Below are 24,546 nucleotides of genomic sequence, written 5' to 3' on the forward strand. Positions count from 1 at the left end.
TTCTAGGGATAACCACTGTTAAAGTTTGTTAACATCTTTCCTGACCATTGTATATGTGTTTATGGGTAATTTATATATTTTAAATAAATGGAATTATAATCTGTATGCTATTTATGATAGTAAACTATGTATCATGTATATTTTTGCATATCAGTTCTTTTTGATTTTCTAATATTTTGTTGTGTCATTATAGCATCACTTCTGTAACTGTTCCCTGTTAGTACACAAATTGTCTCCATGTTTTTGTTCTTTAAAAAAATTTTTTTTATGTTTGTTTATTTTTGAGAGGGACAGTGGGGAGGGGCAGAAAGAGAGGGAGACAGATGATCCAAAGCAGGCTCTGCACTGACAGCACAGAGGCCAATGTGGGGCTCATACTCACTAACCGTGAGATCGTGACCTGACCTGAGGCCTCAGGCTTAACGGACTGAGCTACCCATGTGCCCCTGCATGTTTTTAGTNGGTTTTTCCAGATTGTCCCCTAAACAGGCTAAAATCAATATGTACGCCACTCCCCAAATACTCTCAACACTATTCTTATATAACTTTTACTGGCAAATTTAGGGAGTTAGGCTTTAACTTTCTTGAAGGGCAGAGACTATCTCATCATCAATTTTGTTTGTGAAAGGAACAAATCACTAGAGAATTTAATAAGCTTATAGAATTATATTAATCCTAGAAAGCCAAGCAAGTATCTTTACTTCATACTATATCCACTGTCAGGCTGTAGGTTTAATATTTGTTACTTCTACTACCTCACCTTGTTCTTCTAAATAGTCTTATGAGGTAAATGGTAGTTTTTAATTACACTGGTAGTGCTACAATGTAAGACTGGCCCTGTCCAATATTTAAATTTTGTGGCATTTTCCTGTACCTATGTCTCTTTCTCATTTTAAATAATATTTTCAGATTAAAAATTATTTTCCAGGAAGAAAAATGCATTATAACTTATAATAGATTGTTTTTGTTTTTTTACAGTTCCTGTGCTCACTTTTATGTATTTTGTCTGTATATTCTTTCACATATTTATTCTTGTTTAGAAATGTTAAACTACTAAGCCATTGCTTTTGGAATGTTTGAGGAAAATGTAGGACCTTTTGTGTGCTTGAAGTTTGAGGACTTTGTAGAATAGTATTGGCCCTAAGGAAATAAACAGCAGTGTGAGTTTTGTTTTCTGCAGTCATGGTAACTGGTAAAAGAAAAAGAAATTGAACGCACTTCTAAGCTTTCTCATGAAAGCAGGAGTACTTATTCTTAAAAAAGGTAGGAAAAAAGACTGTCTTACAAAGGAAACTGGAAAAGATTGACTGCATTCATACATTTTTTAATCTAACCTAGGTGATAATGTTCTTATTTTGTTTGTTTTTTCTCTTTGAGAATCTTTTTCTCATCAAGTATCTTACTCTTTAAAATTTTATTTTATTCTTTTCTGTTTTCTATTTGCAAGAAACTAGGTCATCTTTACCTTTTTATTTTTATTATTATTTTTTAAACTTAAGTAGACTTCATGCCCAGCTTAGAGTCCTGGGGTGGGGAGCTTGAAGGGCCTTGAAATCAAGACCTGAGTTGAGATCAATAGTTGGATGCTTACCAGACTGAGCTACCCAGGTCATCCGATCTTTTTTAAAAATAAAATTCTTGGGATGTCTAGGAGGCACAATTGGTTAAGCAACTGACTGCAGCTCAGGTCATAATCTCACACATGGTTCTTGAGTTTGAGCCCCACGTTGGGCTCTGTACTGACAGTGCGGAGCCTACTTGGGATTCTCTCTCTCTCCCTCTCTCTCTGCCCCTACCCAACTCATGCATTCTCTCTCTCAAAAGTACATAAATAAACTTAAAAAACAAAAGAAAAAAAAAAGAAAATTCTTGGGGTACCCGGCTGACTCAGTTGGTAGAACATGTGACTCTTGATCTTGGGGTCATGAGTTTGACCCTATGTTGGGAGTAGAATACACTTGAGAAAAAAAATAAAGGGGGTATTTAAATAAAAATCTTCCCTGACTTCTTTGACTTTATTACCTCTTTAACTATTGCCTCTTCTTTCTTCACAGTGACACTTAAAAGAATAGCTCTGTAGTTATCCCCTGTACTTTCTCACCACGTACTTAGTTCTTTACCTGGTGATTTCCACCCTGCATTTCACAGAAGTTGTCCTGTCAGAAGTTATGGCAACCTTTTTTTCCCATGTTTTTTAATTTTTAAAATTTATTTTTATTTTTTAAAAAAATTTTTATAGTTCATTTATTTTTGATGCAGAGACAGAGCATGAGCAGGGGAGGGTCAGAGAAAGAGGGAGACATGGAATCCACAACAGGCTCCAGGTTCTGAGCTGCCAGCATAGAACCCAATGTGGGGCTCGAACCCATGAACTGTGAGATCATAACCTGAGCCGAAGTCGGATGCGTAACTGACTGAGCCACCCAGGCACCCCTCATGTTTTTTTATTTTGAGAGAGAGAGCACATGTGCATTTGGGAACAGAGGAGGGACAGAGAAGGAGGGAGAGAGAATCCCAAGCAGGTTCTGCATTGTCTGTACTGAGCCCGAAGTGAGGCTCCATCTCACAAACCATTAGATCATGATGTCTTGAGCTGAAATCAAGAGTCAACACACTCAACCAGCTAAGCCACCCAGGTGCCTCTATAGTGACCTTCTAACTACCAAACCACAGTTTTATCAGCTTTTCTTCCATTCAGTTGTTTTGGAACAAACTTCTCCCCTGTTTTTTATGTTTATTTTTTTATTTTAGAGAGAGAAAGTATGAGTAGGGGAGAGAGATAGAGAGGGAGAGAGAGGACAATTGCAAGCAGGCTTCAGAAGTTTCAGCGTGGAGCTAGATCCCACAAACCTGGGATCATGACCTGAGGTAAAATCAGGATTGGCCACTCAACTGACTAAGCCACCCAGTTGCTCCCCTGCTCTCCTGTTTTAGTAAGAGACTATATTTTTCTCTAATTTGTACAAGATCCTCTCTGCTCATTGCTTGAATATAAGCATTTTTTAAGATTTTTACTTTTGCCCTCTGATTTTTTTCATTCTGTATATTATCTGCGATCCTTTTATTGCCATTTCACATCCATCCCCTGGTCCTCACCTCACTCTGTCTTAGAGCTGCATTTCCCACAGCCTGAGAGACCTCTCCCTAGATTTCTGGCTAGAATTCTAAACTTAACTTTTGAAATTAGAGGTCAGCATTATACTTCCTTTAACATCTGTCCTCTGGCTTCTCCCCACACTCACTAAAAAATGTAACAACCACTTTTTTTTAAAGAAAATTTTTTAAATTAATTTTTTAATGTTTATTATTGAGACAAACACAGCATGAGTGGGGGAGGGGCAGAGAAAGAGGGAGACACAGAATCTGTAGCAGGCTCCAGACTCTGAGCTGTCAACACAGAGCCTGATGTGGGGCTCAAACCCATGAACCGTGAGATCATGACTGAGCCAAAGTCTGACGTTCAATGGACTGAGCCACCCAGGTGCCCCTGTAACAACCACTTTTTACTAACCTGCAGTTACATTGTGTTTATTTGAATACCAGTGTCACTAATTTCTCAGTTACTCTGCTTTCTGGAATCAATTTATTTTCTGCTTTCACAATTCTACATGAGGCCGTCATCAAGGCTCAAATTAATCTCATGGTCTGCTAATTCACTAATTTCCTTGACTGTCTCATTTTTTTAATGCTATACTTGGATATATTCTTTTTGTCTTTACATTAAAATGCTAGGTTCTTTACTTCTGACAAATTCTGATCTGGTTAGAAAGTCTTCTCTAAAAAAGTAGAGCAGCATAAGCCCTCTTCTCCTTTATTATTCTCAAGTTCTTTTGCCTAGTTTTAGGAGATTTGTGGTAGAATAGTTGCCAGTATTTATAGTAGCTGATGAGCACAGCTTAAGAGCCTCTAAGACTCAAGGAGAAAATGATTTTTGCTAACTGTAAAAATTTAACTCTTTTTAGGGTTAGAATTGCCACTTAGGTGGGAATGACTTTATCTTTTAATTCTACTTTTATTTTCTGGCACTTACTATTATACTTCTCTTGGAAGTTATCTCATCTTTGAATCATATTCCCCTGACCATTGCATGTTACTATGTTTTTACAAAACAAGGTTCACATCATTTATATCTTTGTTCATATCTGGGGCGCCTGGGTGGCTTAGTCGGTTAAGCATCCGGCTTTCGCTTAGGTCATGATCTCGCGGTTCGTGGGTTCGAGCCCCGCGTCGGGCCCTGTGCTGACTGCCAGCTCAGAGCCTGGAGCCTGTTTCAGAGTCTGTCACTCCCTCTCTCTCTGACCCTCCCCTGCTCATGCTGTCTCTCTCTCTCTCCTAGAAATAAATAAAACATTAAAAAAAATTTTTTATATCTTTGTTCATATCTACTGGCAGTTACCATTTTTTGTTTTTGCTTTCAGAGAATTGTATACTTCTATTGTAGAACTCACTATAATATGCCATGTATCATCATTGTGACTGTCAACCCAGTAGGTTTTGTATTGAGTTCAAATATGTCTTAATCTTCTTTTTACTATTGTCCTCCAAGTCTTATGTACGCAGTAGAGTCCTCCATAAATGTTTGTTAAATGAAATTATTCTCTTAGTCTGAAAGATGCGTTTCTTACTCATGGATTGTAATCACTCTGACACACATTGCTAAATGACTGTGGGTAGGTTGCATAATCTCTCTTAAGTATCTTTGTCCCGAAACTGGCAACGCCTTCCCTCAAAGGGTTAGATTATAATTAACTAGTAAAACGCTTTGAAGATGAAAAAGTTAAAGTTGAGCATTATGATCATCTTATTAAAGGTGAACTGTTAGTATCATCAGGTTTGCAGGTAAAAGCTTTCCCAGAGCTTGAAGTCAATTAAATGGTGAAGTAATTATTTTGTATGTATTTGCATTTTGGTTATTTGCTTTGCTTAAATCCCTAGATTTTTTTGGGAGGGAAGGAGCTTTTTGTAATGTTAGTTAGAAGTCAAGATTGAAACCCTGCCACGATAAGAAAAATACAGTAGAATAGTGCAGCAGTTAGAATTATTTGCCTCATATGCTTAAACTGTATTATATGGGTGAAATCCTTAAACTTTTGGATACTAAGAATCATTTGGAGGCCCTCATTAAAAATATTGCAACTCCAGGGGCGCCTGGGTGGCTTAGTCGGTTAAGCGTCCAACTTTCGCTTAGGTCATGATCTCGCGGTTCGTGGGTTCGAGCCCCGCGTCGGGCTCTGTGCTGACTGCCAGCTCAGAGCCTGGAGCCTGTTTCAGTCTGTGACTCCCTCTCTCTCTCTGACCCTCCCCTGCTCACGCTGTCTCTCTCTCTCTCTCTCCTAGAAATAAATAAAACATTTAAAAAAAAAATAAATAAATAAAAATATTGCAACTCCAGAGATTCTAGTTTAGCAGGTTATATTTCTTTAATGAGAAATCAGGTGATTTCTGATTCAGTTAGTGTGTGCATAATGCTTTGAGAGACTCTCCTGAATGGAGCTGAAAAAACTAGTAGAATATGAGAGAATGGCCAATAAATAAACCTACAAACTCATTTAAATTGATATTCAAAGAGTTATGTAGTAACCCAAATTACTTAAAAAAATGACTAGACTTCAAATATTTTACTATGTTGTCTTTAATTCAATAAGTGTGTAGTACTTATTCTCAGAGTATGTTTGTAAAACTTCAGGACCTATAGATACTCCATGAAAAAAGAGTTCCATCAGGTAAGTTTGTGAAATGTTATATACTGTCCTCCATACTTAGAGGTTTATGGTGCACATTAACATATTAAATAAGACTCTTAGAAGTCCTACAGCGAAGGACCTTGAACCTCATTGTTTCCAAACTTATTTGACTCTGAACCTTCCTTTTTTCTCCTAATAATTCCTATTAATAATTTACTGAATGAACTTTGGGTAATCTGGAGCTTTTCCCCCCTCTCGGTATGTGCAATTAAAAAGAAATGAAGTATTTTTTTTGTAAGTGAGAACTTAAAATCTTGCCAGAATCTCAAGACTTAGAATATGCCATTTTAAAGATGGTAAACATATTAAGTTGAATATAACCAAATGCCAAAATATATAATAGAGTTGCAGCCTGTAGAGGGAAAAGGTCAATTTATATTAGATCCTTCAGGTAAGATTTTCAGGAAAAGTTTTTTGTTTTTTTTTTTTTTTAAAAGTTAGTGCTGCTCACTGTGGGGCTTGAACTGAGAATTCTGAGGTCAAGGGTTGCATACCAACTGAGCCAGCTAGGCGCCCAGGAAAAGTTGGGTGAGTGATGGGATTTGATTAGGAGGAATAATGCTGGCTTGGACTATCTAAATTGATGAAGTAGTTCACAGGCATCTGTTCCGTTTCTGTATTCACAGACATGCCTTAGGTTAGAACACATGACGTGGCTTTCTCAGTGAGTACTAGATGAGTGTGTTATATAATAATGCTTTTCAGACACTAATGTGCACAAGAATCACTTGGGGGTCTTTAAAAAAATTTTTTTTAATGTTTTATTTATTTCTGAGAGAGAGACAGCATGAGCAGGGGAGGGTCAGAAAGAGGGAGGCACAGAATCTGAAACAGGCTCCAGGCTCTGAGCTGGCTGTCAGCACAGAGCCCAATGCAGAGCTTGAACCCATGAACCATGAGATCATGACCTGAACCAAAGTCGGACACTCAACCGACTGAGCCACCCAGGTGCCCCATCACCTGGGGAATCTTGTAAAAAAAAAAAAAAAGGTTTCTGATTGTTTAGGTCTGGGGTGGAGCATATTTGTCATGAGAAATGTAGACATTAATTAGGTCTTGAATGAGTAGTTGAGTTAGATGACCTTTAAGACATGCTTTAACCTTAGTATTTTTCTAAATATCTAAGGGTAGAGTATTTGAGATAGTAGTAAGAGTTGTATTTTAGGAATGGCAGGACCTAATTTTTTTTTCTTCCGTCTTTTTTTAGTCATGTGACTTTGGGCTAGTTAGTTAATTTACTCTGGAAAGGATGGGATTGGAGATGGCAAGAGCCTGAGGAAGTGAAATAGTACAATTTTAAAAAGCACTCATTTGTTAAGTACAGTAAGCATGTTTATTGATAAGGTACTATTACATGATTGAATTGCATTTTAAATCGTTTTCCCCCCTTTACTAAGGGTAGTTTGGAAGTAGCTGAACAGGTTTTCTTGGTAATTTTAATAAGTGGTATTGGATGTTACACAACTAATATATTTATTTTCCTTAATGATGGACACTCTGATTGAATATCTGGTTGCTTTTCCCTTTGTGTCTTTCAGTATGAGTGTAGCCTTGTGGCTTGCTTATTTATTTATTTATTTATTTATTTATTTATTTATTTATTGTTTTCAGAGCAAGAACACAAGTTGGGAAGAGGGGCAGAGAGAGAGATGGAATCTTAAGCAGACTCCATACTCTGCATGGAGCTGGACGTGGGGGCTCAATCCCATGACTCTGGGTTCATGATCTGAGCTGAAATCAGGAGTTGGATGCTCAATTGACTGAGCCACCCAGGTGCCCCTGGTCTTGTGGCTTTAAAACTAGCTCATGGCAAATTGTAGTACAGCACAAAATTAGAAACTGGTCTTTTTGTGAACAAATTTTTAGTAAAGTAGTCTCGGTGTACAACGTGGGGCTTGAACTTATGACCCTAAGATCAAGAATCACATGGTCTATGGGGCGCCTGGGTGGCTTAGTCAGTTAAGCGTCCGACTTTCGCTTGGGTCATGATCTCGCGGTTCGTGGGTTCGAGCCCCGCGTCAGGCTCTGTGCTGACAGCCAGCTCAGAGCCTGGAGCCTGTTTCAGTCTGTGACTCCCTCCCTCGCTCTGACCCTCCCCTGCTCACGCTGTCTCTCTCTCTCTCTCCTAGAAATAAATAAAACATTTAAAAAAAAAAAAAATCACATGCTCTATTGGCTGAGCCGCCCAGGTGCCCCTATTACAAATATTTCTTTCTCTTTTTCTTTTTTCTTTCTTTGTTTGAGCTTTTATTTATTTATTTTGAGGGTAGGGGAGGAAAAGAGAATCCTAAGCAGGCTTTGCACTACATTTCTTAAGTTTGTTTGTTAGGTGACATTTTGACTTGTTATTTGTGTAATGTAGTTGTCTTGCTTTGGGAAAATATGATTTAAAAATGTATTTATGAAATAAATAGTTGTTATAGTTTTTTCTTAAATTTATGGCATAAAAGGAAATAATATATATGGTAGCATATTGAAAATGGTAATATATACCTTTGAAATACAGATCTATAATGTCAAGTAATAAAGCATTAGCATACGAATTAAATCTTCTCTAAAGGGAAGGTTAATCTTCCCTCCACTCTTAATCCGTTTGCCCAGTATCTTGGGAGTTGAGTGGTGAAGAAGAGAGCTACTGTGCAGATACTGACCTTCCTGTAGTCAGAGGATATGTGGCTAGGGAGGGAATAATGGAAGTGTGATTGGTGGACATCTCTGGTTGAGAAATTGATTATATTAAGCAAATTAATTGAAAGAGCAAATAAATAAAAGTATTGAAGATAATGGAAGCCAGGTTTCTCCCTGAGAAGAGCTTACAAATGTAAAAGGGGAAAGTCTAGAAAGAAACTTAAGATGTGAACTTAGAGTTTGAAGCCTTGGTGTATATGCATATATTATTATTTATGCACAGATGAAGAAAAAGGTATAGATGTGTGTATTTATATGTGTGTGTGTGTGTGTGTGTGTGTATATATATATATATATATTCATATATTTCCTACTCTTTGCTGAGAGGACTCAGTAGCTATGAAACCCTAGTAACAATGAGCACACCTAATGCCCAGATCTTGGTTTCTAAATTCTGTCCATGACTAAAAGGAGTCAGGGCCTCTTGGAGAATGGCTAATTTTAGAGTCAGGGAGGGAAGTGTAAGATGAATTTAGAGATGTATTTTGTGTCAGAAAGCAAGGAAGTATTCAAATGATGGGGACATGTCAAAAAGGTACAGGAACCACTTTCAAAGGGCCCTTGATTGCCAAAATCTTGTGTAATTTGAGCAACAAAATAGGATAATGGATTTTAATGTATAGTATAAAGTAAGAATCCATGAGTCTACACTGATAAAGTTAGTGAGTAAATGAATTCTGACAAGGGGATGGAGGGAAAGCTCTTTAAAGTAGAATGCCAACTAAAAAATGTAGAAGGAATGATGGGATTAGGTAATCACCATCACAGTGGTATTAGATAAAAGCAAAAATTGTCAATGGATACTAATGGCTGGTGGATGGTGAAAGTTTGATGAGGAACAGAATATTGGTGAATTATCAGAATAATTCCACATTGAGTCTAATCAAACACAAAGGGAAAAGTAGTGAGTTTATTGTGGAGAAACCTGGCAAATACCAAATTGACCAAGTGATGAAAGTTACACATAATGATGTGTAAGTAAAGTATGCACAGTATCATTTGTATATATTCTTTCCAAGAATGTGAGTATTAGGAGCATCAGATCCAGATTGAGGGTCATCCTAGAGAACTAAAGGCCTGTACTCTTTACAGTAAAGGGCATGAAAGACGTGGGAAGGCCTAGCGAACGATTCCAGATTGAGGGAGACTTAGGAGATCTGAGAACTAAATGCAGTATATGTTCTTGGATAGGATCCTGTATCTGGTTCAAGTTTGAATGTGTTTGTGGATTGGCTCTGCATTGTATCAGTGTCTTGATGATTACAGGTTTGTAATAGGTCTTGAACTCCGGGAGTGTGATGACTCCAGCTTCGGTTTTCATTTTCAAGATTGCTTTGATGATCCGGGGTCTTTTCTATTTCCATACAGATTTTAGGATTATTTGTTCTAGCTCTGTGAGGAATGCTGGTGTTAGTTTGATAGATATTGCATAGATGGCTTTGGGTAGTTGTCGACATTTTAACAATGTTCTTCCAATCCAGGAGCATGGAATACTTTTCCATTTTTTTTTGTGTCTTCAATTTCTTTCATAAGCTTTCTGTAGTTTTTTCACCTCTACAGTGTAAAAACTAAGTGTATAGATTTTTCACCCCTTTGGTTATGTTTATTCCTAGGGGAACTATTTTAAAACAAAAACAAGAAACGATATGCTTTTCTGATTATAGATTTAATCTTTCTAACTCCCTTGTTTCTCTGTTTACAGATTACTACATTTGCTATACTTGTAGAGAGATTCATTTAGTAAATATTTATTGGTTGAATACTTTATTAAGAATTTAAGAATTCTATATTTTTAATAGGGATAATAAATACATTTTTAACTTTGTCTTTCAGAAAGCTGAAGTTGATGGTAGTTTAAGTGATAGCCACGTGTCTCCTCCAGCCAAACGCACTTTGAAACAACCTGATTCTGTTTGCAAAGACAAATCAAAATCACGAAGTACTGGTCAGAGAGAGGAATGGAATATATCAACCGGACAGGCCAGGTGAGAAGTGAGAACTCACCCATTGTTTTTTCATGAATTATTTGATATAATTCAGAGCTCATATCAGTGTTAATTTTCTTAAATTATAAAGCCACTAGTGTCTAGAAATACTTGTAAATTGTTTAAACTCATAATTTTTGCTATGTTTTAATTTTCTCTAAATATGACATAAAATATATTTGTTTTATAAAAATATATAGTATTTCATAGAAGGCATTATTTTTAAAATAATAAGAATTTGGATAGATCTTGAATATGTATACATATTTATACTGAAACTTTAAAGACATTTGATTAGAATTATATTTTATTTGAAAGTAAAATCTCCCCTTTCTAAAATTATTAAATATTACATTTGAATTGATACACCAAAATGAAGTAAAATAAAAACTAATTTTTAAGGAAACCTTTCATTTGGCTGTTTTCAATTTAAATTTACTTTGTGTCTGTTCAGTATGTATCAGGAAAACTTCTTTTTACACACTTACCATCATATAGTAATAACTTGTTGTAGATAGGATAGGCACACACACAGAAAAGATTTAAACTTTGAACTCATAATTTTTAGCTTCTCTTTTCTCCAGTCTTTGATGTAGAAGTGTTGATGATGTGCGGACTACAAACAAAAGTAAAAGGGAAATCCTTTGGTTTCTTTCCTCCTTCAAGTACCAAAAAATTATTTGATTTTATATGTGTAGGTAAATTCTGGATACTGTTACTCTTTAATGAAAAAAATCTTTGGTGTTTTATAGACTTTCATAGGCAATATATGTTTACTATTGTCTAAAGAGTCTGTATTTCAATATGTTCCAGAAGATGAACCACTTTTTTAATTTGCATTGTCTGGGAGCTAAGTAGGAAAGTCTTAAATCATAGCCTGTTGATTTTTTTTTTTTTTCTTTTCCCATACTCATTCATCATCTGTGAGATAAAACAGATCCAGGTATTACTAAAATGAGTACTGCCCTTTAATTACACTTATAGACTTGATCTACCTGTTGTAATCTGTATCCTATATTTATTAAATGAGTGAATCAGGCTTCTTTTTCTAGATAAATGTTTCTTTAAAATGTTCTTTTAGTGTTCAAGTTTGACCTTTAACTGTAAGATAATTTTAAGTTTGTGTGTATAGCAGACTAGATTTTCTAATTCTTAGCCACTCCAAAGGCCTTTTTGTAAATTGATCTTGATCATGTCTTTTGTTAAAAAAAAAGTTCTCAAAAATTGTTTTGGGGAGAGAATTTTACTTCCATTTAGGTACCTCAGTGTGATACTCCTTTTTTTTAAAAAAATACTAAGTATATCTTGAATAAAAATCTTGAGAAATAATGAATACCAACAGAATTTATTATTCATATTTTGGCAGAAAAGCAATATAAAAAGTTTTTTTCAGTCAAATTTTCATCTAGAAATGTAAGTGCTACAGTGTTTGAATATTTTGATGGTTTTTAAAAATTTTTTTCAATGTTTATTTTTTTTTTTTTTTGATAGAAAGAGACAGAGTGTGAGTGGGAGACAGGCAGAGAAAGAGGGAGACACAGAATCTGAAGCAGGTTCCAGGCTCTGGGCTGTCAGCACAGAGCCTGATGCAGGGCTCAAACTCATGAGCTGTGAGATCATGACCTGAGCTGAAGTCAGACAATCGACTGAGCCACCCAGGTGTCTCTATATTCTATTCAATAGAATTGAATTTTAAGGAAACCTTGTAAATACTTTAGATTTTGAAATAGTGTAAAAAGGAAAATCAGGATTTATTTGAAGGTTTGTGTTTGTTTTTATGTCCTGAGCCTAAGAATCCTGATTCCTTTATTTTGATAATCTATGGTCTTATGAGCATCTAAAGTAAAATTATTAAAGTTCTTTCACGAAAATACTGTGCTACAAATATAATTCATTTGGGGGAAGAGTGAATATAGATAAGAATTAGTATTAACTATGAAAAATAATGAATCCCAAGGGACTTTGTAATGACTACTAAATTTTTTAAAGAAATTACTGTTGATTGGTGAAACATTTATTTATTTATTTATTTAAAATGTTTATTTATTTATTTTGAGAGAGAGAGAGAGGGAGAGGAGGAGAGGTAGAAAGAGAGGGAGAGAGAGAATCCTAAATAGACTCTCCTGACAGCACAGAGTCAGATACATGACTCGATCCCATAAACTGTGAGATCTTGACCTGAGCCAAAATTAAAAGTCAGATGCTTCACTGACTGAGCTACCCAGGTGCTTTCAGGAGCTTTCATTTAAACAGTGAACTTACCTAGTTACATTTCAAGTGATTAACTTTTGGAAACTTTGATTCAAGAGAGTTTTTAGGCTTATGTATTATTATATAGGCAGGCCAACTCTTAAAATACTAGTATTTTCTCTTTCCATATCCAGATATTTAATATTCTGTATCCTTTTTGTTCATTTTCATCTTTAATAAGAGAAATGGTAATGGAAAAATGACAATAACCTATGATTGTAAGATAATTGCAGTCACACGCTCTACCCCTGTGATTGTAAGATAATAGGATTGATTGAAGAATAAATTTTTATTTTTACTTTTTAAAACATCTTTCAGGGGCACCTGGGTGGCTTAGTCGGTTAAGCGCCTGACTTCGGCTCAGGTCATGATTTCACGATTCGTGGGTTCGAGCCCCGCATCGGGCTCAGTGCTGACAGCCAGCTCAGAGCCTGGAGACTGTTTCAGATTCTGTATCTCCCTCTCTCTCTGACCCTCCCCTGCTCATGCTGTCTCTCTCTCTCTCTCTCTCTCTCTCTCAGAAATAAATAAAACATTAAAAAATTTAAAAAAGAAAACCATCTTTCATTAGCAATGAAGTAAAAGCCAAGTAAGCATTGTCTTCTTCAGAGGGACAAAGGCTTATATTGTGCTTTTTCTCCAGTGATGTTGCTGTTGTTCAGAAAGTTTTAGATTTCTTTTGTAGAATGATTCCAGGGTTAGCATCTTATTTTTTTGAATAATTTAAATATGTAAAATTTCAGTCATTTGGTTTTTGCATATGCTAAAGTTCATTTGGAGCCAAGACTTATAAATAAATAAACTCATCATACTGAGTTAGTATTATGTTGGGTTCAAAGTCAGAGTAGATTTATGAAGTAGTAAAATTGACTTTTCTCTGTCATTTTAAGTGGGTTCTCAAGAATTTCACATGTATAATCTTCCAAGAAAAGACTTGGTAACATACCAATTTTGTTACTTTATAATGTACTTTGTATATAGAGATGCTAAAAATGAAGTACTTTCCAAGAGGTGTAGTGTATTAGTTTTGTTGTTTTCTGGGAAAAAAGGAGGGCTGGAGTTTTTTTGTTTTTGTGTTTTTGACAGTATGTGTACATGTAACAGCTTGAGTTTTTGTGCATATCCTTTAATCATCCGAGCCATGACCTTTATTAGGCAGGAGCATATATAATTAACATTTAATATTTAACATTTAAAATTTAACACAAAGAGTACTGGAGTAATCAAAAACATAATATTTTTGTTAAGAAAATTTGTGCAAACAGGAGTGGGAGATATAGTCATCCACTTATGGAATAAATAAGTCATGGGGATAAAAGGTACAGTATAGAGAATATAGTCAGTGGTGTTGTAGTAGTGTTGTGTGGTCACCAATGGTTGCTACACTAGTAATGAGCACAGCATAACATATAAACTTGTCCAAACACAATGTTATGCCCCTGAAACTAATATAATATTGTGTATCAAGTATACTTCCATTAAAAGAAAATTTTGTGCAAACCATACAGAAGATAATTATCTATTTACTTTTTTCCGAATGTCCTTTACCTTTTTCTTAATTTTTGAAAATAATAATTGTTGGGCATTTTAGGAATACCTTAGTGAGTTTACATTGACACTTCTTTTATTATGTAGCAATTTAGTTTTTGTTTTCACAAAGTATACTGTGAGCTTTTTAAATCTTGATGTTTTGATAATCATTTAGGTATCTTCCTACTGAATTAACATTTCTTTTCCTCCACCCAAAGGGGAGAATTGTACAGTGACCATTTCGAGAAATTAGCTAAGTTTTCATTTGTTGGGTTAGAATGTGAAATTAATATATTTGAGAAATTCTTAAATGGTTTTGGTGTTCAAAGACTTTTTTCTTCTTACAGATTATTGTTTGAATAAATTTGTCAGCATTTTGAATTTTATTTTGTTAACCAAAACCAGTAATAAATGTCTGTAATCATTGCTGCTTGTAATAAATTATAATATCAGTTAACTTTATACTACATGTTAAACTTAAGTTTAACTCTCTCCTTTGGACTTTATGGAGTTGAAGACCGAGTAAGTTCAGTTTGTAATCTGTTATTAAACCTTTTCTTGAAGTAATAAAATGACTCTTAACTAGTATATTTTATTAATTGGTGCATTACCAATCTTAGAGTAAAATAAATGTTGTCTTTACTATTAAAAAAGTAGTATTGTTGATATTTTAAAGATTAAAGTGACTCCACCAGTATTGCGTTTCTTGCTTCTTTAAATGAATGTTGATGTGTTTGCATATTAAATATAATTGTGTTCTAGGTTAACTTCTCAGCCTGGTGCTACATTACCAAACGGACATAGTAGCTTATGTGAGTATTCTGTTATGAAACTGGTTAGTATTGAAATTCTTACTAATGTTGTTAGAGTAAGTGTTAAAGTGGGGTAAAACAGTGATTTACTAGTAAGTTCAGCATACCGTTGGAAATGACTGGATTTCAGTCATAGTGAATACTTATATAATTGTTAAACATTGAGAAATCAGTACAAAGTAAATAATTTAAATTATTATGGTGGATTATAAACAGTTATCAAAATTTTAGATTATTGGAGATAAAAACTGTTTAAGAGGTTATATTAAATTTTTTGTAGCCTTTTAAAAGAATTTTTGATTATTTTTTCTTTTTTTCTTTTTATACTCTATACTTTGAAATATAAATCTCTCTCTTCTTGTAGCCCTTCGAAGCCATCCCCTTCGAGGGGAGAAGAAAGGAGATGGGGACCTTTCTTGTATAAATGGTGACATGGAAGTCAGAAAAAGTTGTCGTTCCAGGAAAAACAGATTTGAAAGCGTGAACCAGAGTTTGTTATTTGATCAACTAGTAAATAGGTATGAATGCTTATGCTGTAAGCAGTTTCATTTAATTAATTTATTCACTTGATTTTTCAGATTTCAAAATTTCAAAATCAGATTTTAGATTTGAAAAAATCATTTATTTTTAAGCTTGTTTTGTTTCATTTATTTATTTTTAATGTTTTTAAAAATTTATTTTTGAGACAGAGACAGTGCATGAGATGGGGAGGGGCAGAGAGACAGGGAGACACAGAATCCGAAGCAGGCTGTCATCAGAGAGCCCGACACAGGGCTTGAACCCACGAACATGAGATCATGACCTGAGCCAAAGTTGGAGGCTTAACCACTGAGCCACCCAGGCGCCCCTAAGCTTGTTATGTTTTAAAAAATAAGCACTGAGTTAGCAATAAATGCCATTATTTTAAAGCTTAATTTGAATTAACAGTAGTTATCAATGATTATCAGTTTCTAGTCATTTTATTAGTTTTAATAGTTTATGTAAATAGCTAAATTTTCTCCTCCTTTTTAAGCTCTTGTTTGTAAGTAATATAAAAAATATTTTGGGGCGCCTGGGTGGCTTAGTCGGTTAAGCGTCCGACTTTCACTTAGGTCATGATCTCGCGGTTCGTGGGTTCGAGCCCCGCGTCGGGCTCTGTGCTGACTGCCGGCTCAGAGCCTGGAGCCTGTTTCAGAGTCTGTCACTCCCTCTCTCTCTGACCCTCCCCTGCTCACGCTGTCTGTCTCTCTCTCTCTCCTAGAAATAAATAAAACATAAAAAAAAAAATATATATTTTTTTCTGTTTTAATTGTTCCTTATTTTTTGTTCCTTTATTATTCATTAATTTGTTTTTGACAATTTTCAAGCAACATTAAGTTCCATTATTAATATGTAGTAAGTATAGTTTTGCTTAGTCAAGATTTTGAATTAAAGGTTTTCTGAGACTGGGTATATGGGATATAGCTAGTGAATGAGCCTCGCAGATTGCTCAGTTTCTACATGCAATGAAATTTTTCTTCTCAGATGATAAATTATCCTGCTTACACCTTGCAGTGGCCTTGAGAGGGGAGGTCAGTACAATCCCATTTTACAAGAGAAGAAATTATATTCTATAGTGGTAATGTCAAATTGGAGTATTAGTTGTTATTTGTTAAGTACCTAGATCATTATCTGGACACAGAATAAGTACTATATGAATGTGTTTAAAAGGTAAAATATGGTAATGCTAGCTTGCGTTTCACGGAGGTCAGTGTTCTCTAATTTTTAAAAATATCTGTTCAGTTAACCTTATGTTGGCTTTAAACCTTTTACTGATTCTTTATCCTAGAAATTTTCTTAACACCATCTTCAAATAAAAAGATTGAATTACTATTTTGTTTTCATTGCCTTGGATCTAGTAGTCAGTTATTTATAGTGGCATTGTGGATTTAAATATTTGGAGTTATTAAAAAATTTTTTTAATAGTTTATTGTCAAGTTGGTTTCCATCTAACACCCAGTGCTCATCCCCACAAGTGCCCTCCTCCATGCCCATCACCCCCTTTCCTTCTCCCCCTATTTTGTAAGTTTTAAATATATTCAGGTAGAAGATGTTCTGGATTTTTTGGGGGGCGTTATCTTCTGATGGCGCTGATTCAGAAAGATATTTACTTAGAATGCTATCTACAGTTACATATCACATAATTTAATTATGCTTTGATGAAGAGTGCTCTTTCATGTGTATGACACACGTGGTCTCACAATTGTCTGAATCCTAGTTTTGTTATGTGATTGTAGTACTGCTGAAGCTGTACTGCAGGAAATGGACAACATTAACATCAGACGGAATCGTCGGTCAGGAGAAGTAGAACGACTTAGAATGTGGACAGATACAGAATTTGTGAGTATATTTACTTTAACAACCTTTGCAAATATTTTTTATTTTGGTTGAGAGCTTCAGAGGGAGAGTGAGCAGCAGCATTGGATTTTCTCAAATTAACAGAATTGTTCCTTTGTTTCCACTTTAGTTTGGGATTTTATGTTTTTTTCTTCTGTCTTTACTCTATTTTCCACAACCTTTCCCCAAAGATTCCCTACACTTTTGTCAGAACAGTTAACTGATTCTGTTACTTTTTTAATCTGAACCTTTAATGTTCTTTTTATTGTGTACTGAATTAATTAAAAACACCTTGACCTTCATAATCGGGATTCAACTTTATCCTCTCACACACTATTGCCCAAGTATAAACAAATCATCCTTGTTCCTTTATCATTTACTTCTGGTAATATTTTTGGTTAGGGACTGTTGCAGTCCTACCTTTGTTTCATGGTTCGTCTCAAATGCTGCCTGCCTTCCCGTCCTTAGCAACAAGAGGATCATCTCTCTGAATTCTGGAATACATTCGACCTTTTTTTTTTTTAAGCGTTTTTTTAATGTTTATTTTTTTTTGAGAGAGAGAGAGTGCACCCAAGGGAGGGGCAGAGAGACAGGGAGAGATTGAATCCCAAGAGATTGAACCTGAGCTGTTAGCGCAGAGCCTGATACAGGGCTCAGACCTGTGAACCGTGAGATCATGACCTGAGCTGAAATCAAGAGTTGGACACTTAACTGACTGAGCCACCCAGGCGCCCTTACTTACATTGTACCTTTCTTTATGGCATTTAACTTGTTTTACTTTTTTTTTTTAAACATATTATTTATTTTTGAGAGAGAGATAGAGACAGCATGAGCAGGGGAGGGTCAGGGAGAGAAGGAGACACAGAATCTGAAGACAGGCTCCAGGCTCTGAGCTGGCTGTCAGCACAGAGCCTGACGTGGGGCTTGAACCCATGAACCGTGAGATAATGACCTGAGCCGAAGTCGGACGCTCAACTGACTGAGCCACCCAGTGCCCCTGTTTTACTTTGTTTTATAGTTACCTGTGACTTATCTTACTCCATCCTACTAGACTGTAATTTGCTTGAGGGAGAAAGTGTGTTCATGGCACTGTAGTTTTAAATTTTTAAGTATTTTGTAAGTTTGTTTTATTTTTCCTCTTGACCATTTTTCATAAATCTGTGGTCAGTAAATTTCAAGAGTGGTCCTGTCCCATTAGGTTAATGATATTTATAGTCAGGAATAAATTCCATGTTAATATTTGACAGTTTTCTCTTTAAAAGGAAAACATGGATATGTATTCAAGAGTGAAAAGGCGAAGAAAGTCATTGAGAAGAAATAGTTATGGGATACAAAATCATCATGAAGTATCTACTGAGGGTGAAGAAGAAGGTTTGTAAAGCACTTTATGAAGTAAATACTACAAAGTTCAGTGGGGAGGGAAGAAAATTATATACAAGTAATACATGTGTAAGATTGCTGAGTGGGTGATTTTTGGCTTTAGGGTCTCTATTATGTAATTTGGAATAATTTTTATTTGATTGGAATTCTGAATTTGTACCTTCATTTGGAAAAATGCCTTTCACTATACTTCATTATGTAATTTATCTCATTAGTAGCTATTGGTCCTGTGACCTAATCTGGTGTGACATTTGTCCTGAGCTGATTTGTTGTTAGGTGAGGCCTCTTTTGTGTTTTTAATTGGAAGCCTCTATCCACAGTTATCTTCTACCCATAATCTCTGAATCTCTGCTTATTTGGATCCCAAATTTAGTTACCAACTGAGGAGTAAGTGGTAAAGTTTAGAAAAAGAGGGATTGCTAATTCTAGTGGAGGGGGTGGTATTGATCTTTGCCAAGACTTGTCTGGGTTCCGAACGCAAAGAGCCCAGCTGAATTTGTAGGGCTGCAGCTAGGAACATGATGAAAGTACATTTGCCCCAAAGATTATAAATCAGTGACTAGTGCATCTATAGGATTTGATTCTGTAGGTGTTAATCTTTATTGAAGTGGATTTTCAGAAGATTTGGTGTATTGTAAATGAAGGATAGGTTTATTTTACAAGGAAATCTTACTAGTTCGTACTATGTGTATAAACTTTGATGGAGATGAATGGGTTTATTTCTCAAATTTTCTAATTTAATATATTATTAGCAAGTTTTGAAGAGCTGATATTTCTAATGAAGGTGCTTTATTGAGCAAATATTATTGTTGTTACAGCTAGAGCCTCTATATTGCTTCCTTTGGAGAAAATCAGTATAGGTGAGACAGATTTATAATGTGATTTTTGCCTTTTCATTAACTGAACACCTTTGTAGAGTTTTCAGAGTAGATTTGCCATGTTTAGAATTTCTTCCCATAATAAATAGTGTGTTATTGTGCAGATGTTTTTCAAAAAGCAATATTTTTTGAAGGTTTAAACAGATTAATCTGGGTAAGAGTAACTTAGATAATATATTTGGTGATTTTTCTCTAGAACTTAATAAAGATACTTATAAACTTAGAATAAACTTTCAGATGTCAGGACATCTGTCAGGGCATATAAAGTCATTTGCATTTTTAGTTTCCTATTTCACTCAGTGTCACTAGTGGTTTTACATTTTTTCCTGTGCTTTAATATGGTTGTGTTATGTTGATAATTCCTGTGGTTAAAAAGTTAATCACAAAGTATATTGCATTTGGGTACCATAAATCAATAAATTTTCATCAGACTTATTTAATTAATTTTTAAAAAGTTTTTTTTTTAAACAGCTTTTTTTTTTTTTAAATTTTTTTTTTTAATGTTTCATTTATTTTTAGGAGAGAGAGAGAGAGAGAGACAGCGTGAGCAGGGGAGGGTCAGAGAGAGAGGGAGTCACAGGCTGAAACAGGCTCCAGGCTCTGAGCTGGCAGTCAGCACAGAGCCTGACGCGGGGCTCGAACCCACGAACTGCGAGATCATGACCCAAGCGAAAGTCGGACGCTTAACCGACTAAGCCACCCAGGCGCCCCTAAAAAAGTTTTTATTTTTAAGTAATCTCTACACCCATTGTGGGGCTTGAACTCACAAACCTGAGATCAAGAGTCATATGCTGTACTGTCTGAGCCAGCTAGGTGCCTCAGACTTTTATTTTAAACTGTAAATGGTTGTCATATTGTAGCTATAACCAAACCACTTTTTAAAAATAAGCTTTTAGATTTATGTACATTATAATTTATTTTTAAATAAGCTTTAGGATTTATGTACATTTTTATTTATTTTCAAGTGTATAGTTGGGTGAATTATAAAGTGATCACTTATGTCCAGAAATAAACATATTAACACCCCGGAAATCTGCCCCATGCTCCCTCCCAATTCCTACCTGCCTTTTCCTACCAAAATAGAACTAATTTGTGCTTATCTATTGTCAGCAGGCCTAACAACCCGTTGTATTGCCAACAAAAATTGCTCTTGCTGTAACATTAGTAATTATCTTGTAAGCATAGTTTTTTGAACTACCAAGTGGTATTTGAATACTAACCTTATTCACTGGTGGATAACTGGGCATTAAAATGAAGTTTGCTGTAGTAAAAATTTGATTTGTCTTCTATTATACCTTTGTATGACCAAAGAGATTGAAAGATCATAAGTATACCTGTTATTTAGCATAGAACTATATTATTTGTAGGAAAGGTTTTTTATTTTTTCTTTTAAATCTGTCTAGGTTGGTTTTTAATTGTGTTGGTATATACTGTATCATAAAATGTTGCCACTTTTAAATGTTACTTGTGCAGAAAGAGTAAAAGATAAAATGTAAATATTCAGTTCTAGAGTGAACCAATCCTTGTGGATTAAAACAGTTCTCTTTTTCTTTTGTGTGGGGGAAACTAGAATCTCAAGAGGAGGATGGAGATATAGAAGTTGAGGAGGCAGAAGGAGAAGAAAATGATAGACCTTACAATTTGAGACAAAGAAAAACAGTGGATAGATATCAAGCACCTCCGATAGGTAAGAAATGCTGAATAATTTCTTTTTGTAGTTGAGTAGCTTATTCTATTCCACCCCTTTAAAAATATTAGTGTTGTGGAGTTTAAAGATTTTATTTATGTATTTATTACTCTTTATTTTTTTAAGTTCATTTATTTATTTTGAGAGAGAGAGAAAGTGCAAGTAGGGGAGAGGCAGAGAGAAAGATCCCAAATAGGGTCCACACTTCCAGTGTGGAGCTCAGCATGGGGCTTGATGTGGGGCTTGATGCAGGGCTTGAACTCAGGAACCATGAGATCGTGACCCAGGCTGAAGTTGGATGCTTAAGTGACTGAGCCACCTAGGCGCCCCAGTTTACTAGTTTTTAGTATATTTACAGGGGTTATGCAGACATCACCACTGTTTAATTCCAGAACATTTTTTACTTCTACACTTTCATCCCCCCGGCCCTTGGCAACCACTAATGTGCCTTCTGTCTGTAGGTTTGCCTCTATGTGGACTTTTGTGTCTAGCTTCTTTCACTTAGCGTAGTGTATTTAAGGAAGGACCAAGATATTTGTATGAGATATTAATACTCAAACTCCTGTGTTCGAAAATGATTTTTGATTCTCTGGAAGGGGTGAATCAGAGTTACTGTGGCAGGCACCCTAGTATATGCAGCCTAGGTGTGCAGACCTTATTCCAGTGAAGAGTCATTATCACAGATAGCCCTGTTAATAATGGGGAAGATGTGTAAAGATAGAAAAAGGATTGTGAATCATTTTTTTTTAGATTAAAAAAATATTGAGGTATGATTGAAATACAGTCTGCTGCAGTTGTACATATTTAACATGTAGTTTGGCAAGTTGGAAATACCCTAGATATATACCTATGAAACTATCATTACCATCAAGGTAATGAACATGTTTATCAGCCCCCAAAATACCTTCCTGCCTGTTTGTAATCTCCTCCTAACCTTCTTGTGCCATCTGTATCCCAATCTTGAGGCAGCCACTGATCTGATCTGCTTTCTCTAACCATAGATTAGTTTGTACTTTTTTTGAATTTTATGTACAATATATGCTCAGTATTGTCTTTCACTCACCATAATTCTGAGACTCATCCATGTTGTTGAATATAACAGTAATGTGTTTCTTCTTGTACTTAGTAGCATTCCATTGTATGGGTATACCATAATTTGTTTATACATTCATTTGTGGGTAGATGTTTGGATTGTTGACATTTTTAGTGTTTTGCTATTATAAATAAAGTTGTTATGAATTCATGTGCAAAACTTTGGGCATATTTTTTCATTTTTCTTGTAACACTCAGGAGTGGAATGGCTGGGTTTTATGATTAGGTGTACAAACTGTTTTCCTAAGTGATTGTACCACTTGATTCTCCCTAAGTGTATGAGTCCAGTCACACCATTCTCTTGCCAACACTTGGTACAATCAGTTTTTTGAAATTAATTTTAATACATAGCTATTGTAATTTTAATTTACATTTCCTCAGTGATGTTGAGGATCTTTATGTGCTGATTTGCCAGTGTTATCTCTGGTGAAGTGTCTCTTCAAGTCTCTTGCCCATTTTTTCCAATTGAGTTGTTTATTTTAATATTGAGTTTTTTGAGAGTTCATTATGTATTCTGGATATCAGTCCTTTATCAGCGCTGTGATTTGCATATATTTTCTCAGCCTGTAGCTTATTTCTTTTATTTTCTTAAAGTGTCTTTCAAAGAGTAGAATTTGTAATTTTGATGAACTCCAGTTTATTAATTTTTTTATGGGTTATGCTTTTGGTGTGATAACTGAAAAATCTTTGTTTAACCAAAAGTCACAAATACTTAATTTAACATCTTTTTAGAGTGTGTATTTGCAACTTAAGTTATTACCACAAAGTTTTTATTTTTGTTGTGCTCCTTCTTAGATATTATTTGGAACTTGAACACCTGTGACTAGCTTCTATTCAGAAAGTTAACAGAAGTAATTTCTACTCTTTTGATACATCAATATATCAATTTGTTATTAGTTATTTCTGTGTCATCCTTTTTTTTTCTTTAAGTCCCAGCTCATCAAAAAAAGAGAGAAAACACGCTGTTTGATATTCACAGATCTCCAGCAAGAAGAAGCCATATCAGGTATGTTTTGTTGGTTTTCAAAAGGAGGAAATAATTATAATCTGTCATTTAGATATATCCTTTAAATAATACGTAACAAAATGCCTTGTAATTAGAATATAGGTATTGATGGTGTTAACAATGCCAATGAGGGACTAAGTGGTATCTTTCTTTTTTAATTAGTGACTAGCAGTAACTATCTTACATGTGACTATTCTCTTTCTGGTTCATTTTGCTTGGAATAGTTACTCTTTTAACAGTTATGTTCCCCAATGCTACATAGCTCTCTGCTCTCTTGGTAGAGTTGAATCTAAACCACTCACATTGCTTTCATTTGAAATACTGGTTCAGTTAGTCTTTCCTACCTTTCCCCCCACTTTGCCCTTTCTTTTATACATAGTTACAAAAGACACTGGTTTTGAAACTGTCTTGTCTATTACATTTTCCGAAAAGGTAGTATATTCAGCATGAATGTACAATTAATAAAAATTTTAAAATAGACATGAAAAGCTTTTTTTTTCTAGTTTTGGTAGTCTCTCACTCATAGTAACATGAGTATATTCTTAGAGAATATGTTCATATATATGTATGTGTACATACACATCCATTGTTAGCCCTTCTTTTTACATAGGATATACTGTGCACATTGTCCTATACCTTGTTTTCTCACTTAATTCATTTTAACTGTCTTATTTCTATACAGTGAAATTTCACACTTATGTTTATAGTTAACCTATTTATACATATACTATCGTTTTTAAATTAGTCCTTTATTGAGAGATTTTCAGTCATTACTATTACAAAATGTGATATAATGAATAGCCTTCACAATCTTCATTTTGCACGTTTACAAATGTATTTGTAGGGTAAATTCACACAAGTGGGACAGAGTTAAAGGGAATTTGAGATTGTAACTTTGATTAGTTTGCAAACCACCTAGCAGTGTATGAGAGGGCCTATTTTCCCACGTTCCTGCAAACAAAATGTATTCTCAAGCTTTAGCATTTTTGTCAGTATGAGAGTTGAAAAGAAGATCTTGGTTTATTTTAAATTTCTGTATCTCTTATCAGAGTATTTTTTCATATGTTTAAAGCCATTTGTTTTTTCTTTTTTCTGAAACATGTGCAAAGTTTACCTATTTTTCTAATAGATTGTTACTC

At 34.9% G+C, this 24,546-nt stretch overlaps 1 protein-coding gene across 2 annotated transcripts in view; it reads left to right on the forward strand.

Annotated features, from left to right (window-relative positions):
- Window positions 1-24,546, forward strand: part of ATAD2B (ATPase family AAA domain containing 2B) — a 159,147-nt gene that overhangs the window by 13,386 nt on the left and 121,215 nt on the right. For both annotated transcript variants that reach the window (XM_077774077.1, XM_077774079.1), the window contains exons 2-8: window positions 10,266-10,417; window positions 14,960-15,009; window positions 15,374-15,527; window positions 17,265-17,367; window positions 18,627-18,735; window positions 21,193-21,309; window positions 23,332-23,407. In XM_077774077.1, the coding sequence (XP_077630203.1) occupies window positions 10,266-10,417; window positions 14,960-15,009; window positions 15,374-15,527; window positions 17,265-17,367; window positions 18,627-18,735; window positions 21,193-21,309; window positions 23,332-23,407 (761 nt within the window). The remainder of the gene's footprint in view (window positions 1-10,265; window positions 10,418-14,959; window positions 15,010-15,373; window positions 15,528-17,264; window positions 17,368-18,626; window positions 18,736-21,192; window positions 21,310-23,331; window positions 23,408-24,546) is intronic.

The sequence above is a fragment of the Crocuta crocuta genome, unplaced genomic scaffold (assembly GCF_008692635.1).
Source record: "Crocuta crocuta isolate KB4526 unplaced genomic scaffold, BGI_CrCroc_1.0 scaffold246, whole genome shotgun sequence".
Lineage (NCBI taxonomy): Eukaryota > Metazoa > Chordata > Mammalia > Carnivora > Hyaenidae > Crocuta > Crocuta crocuta.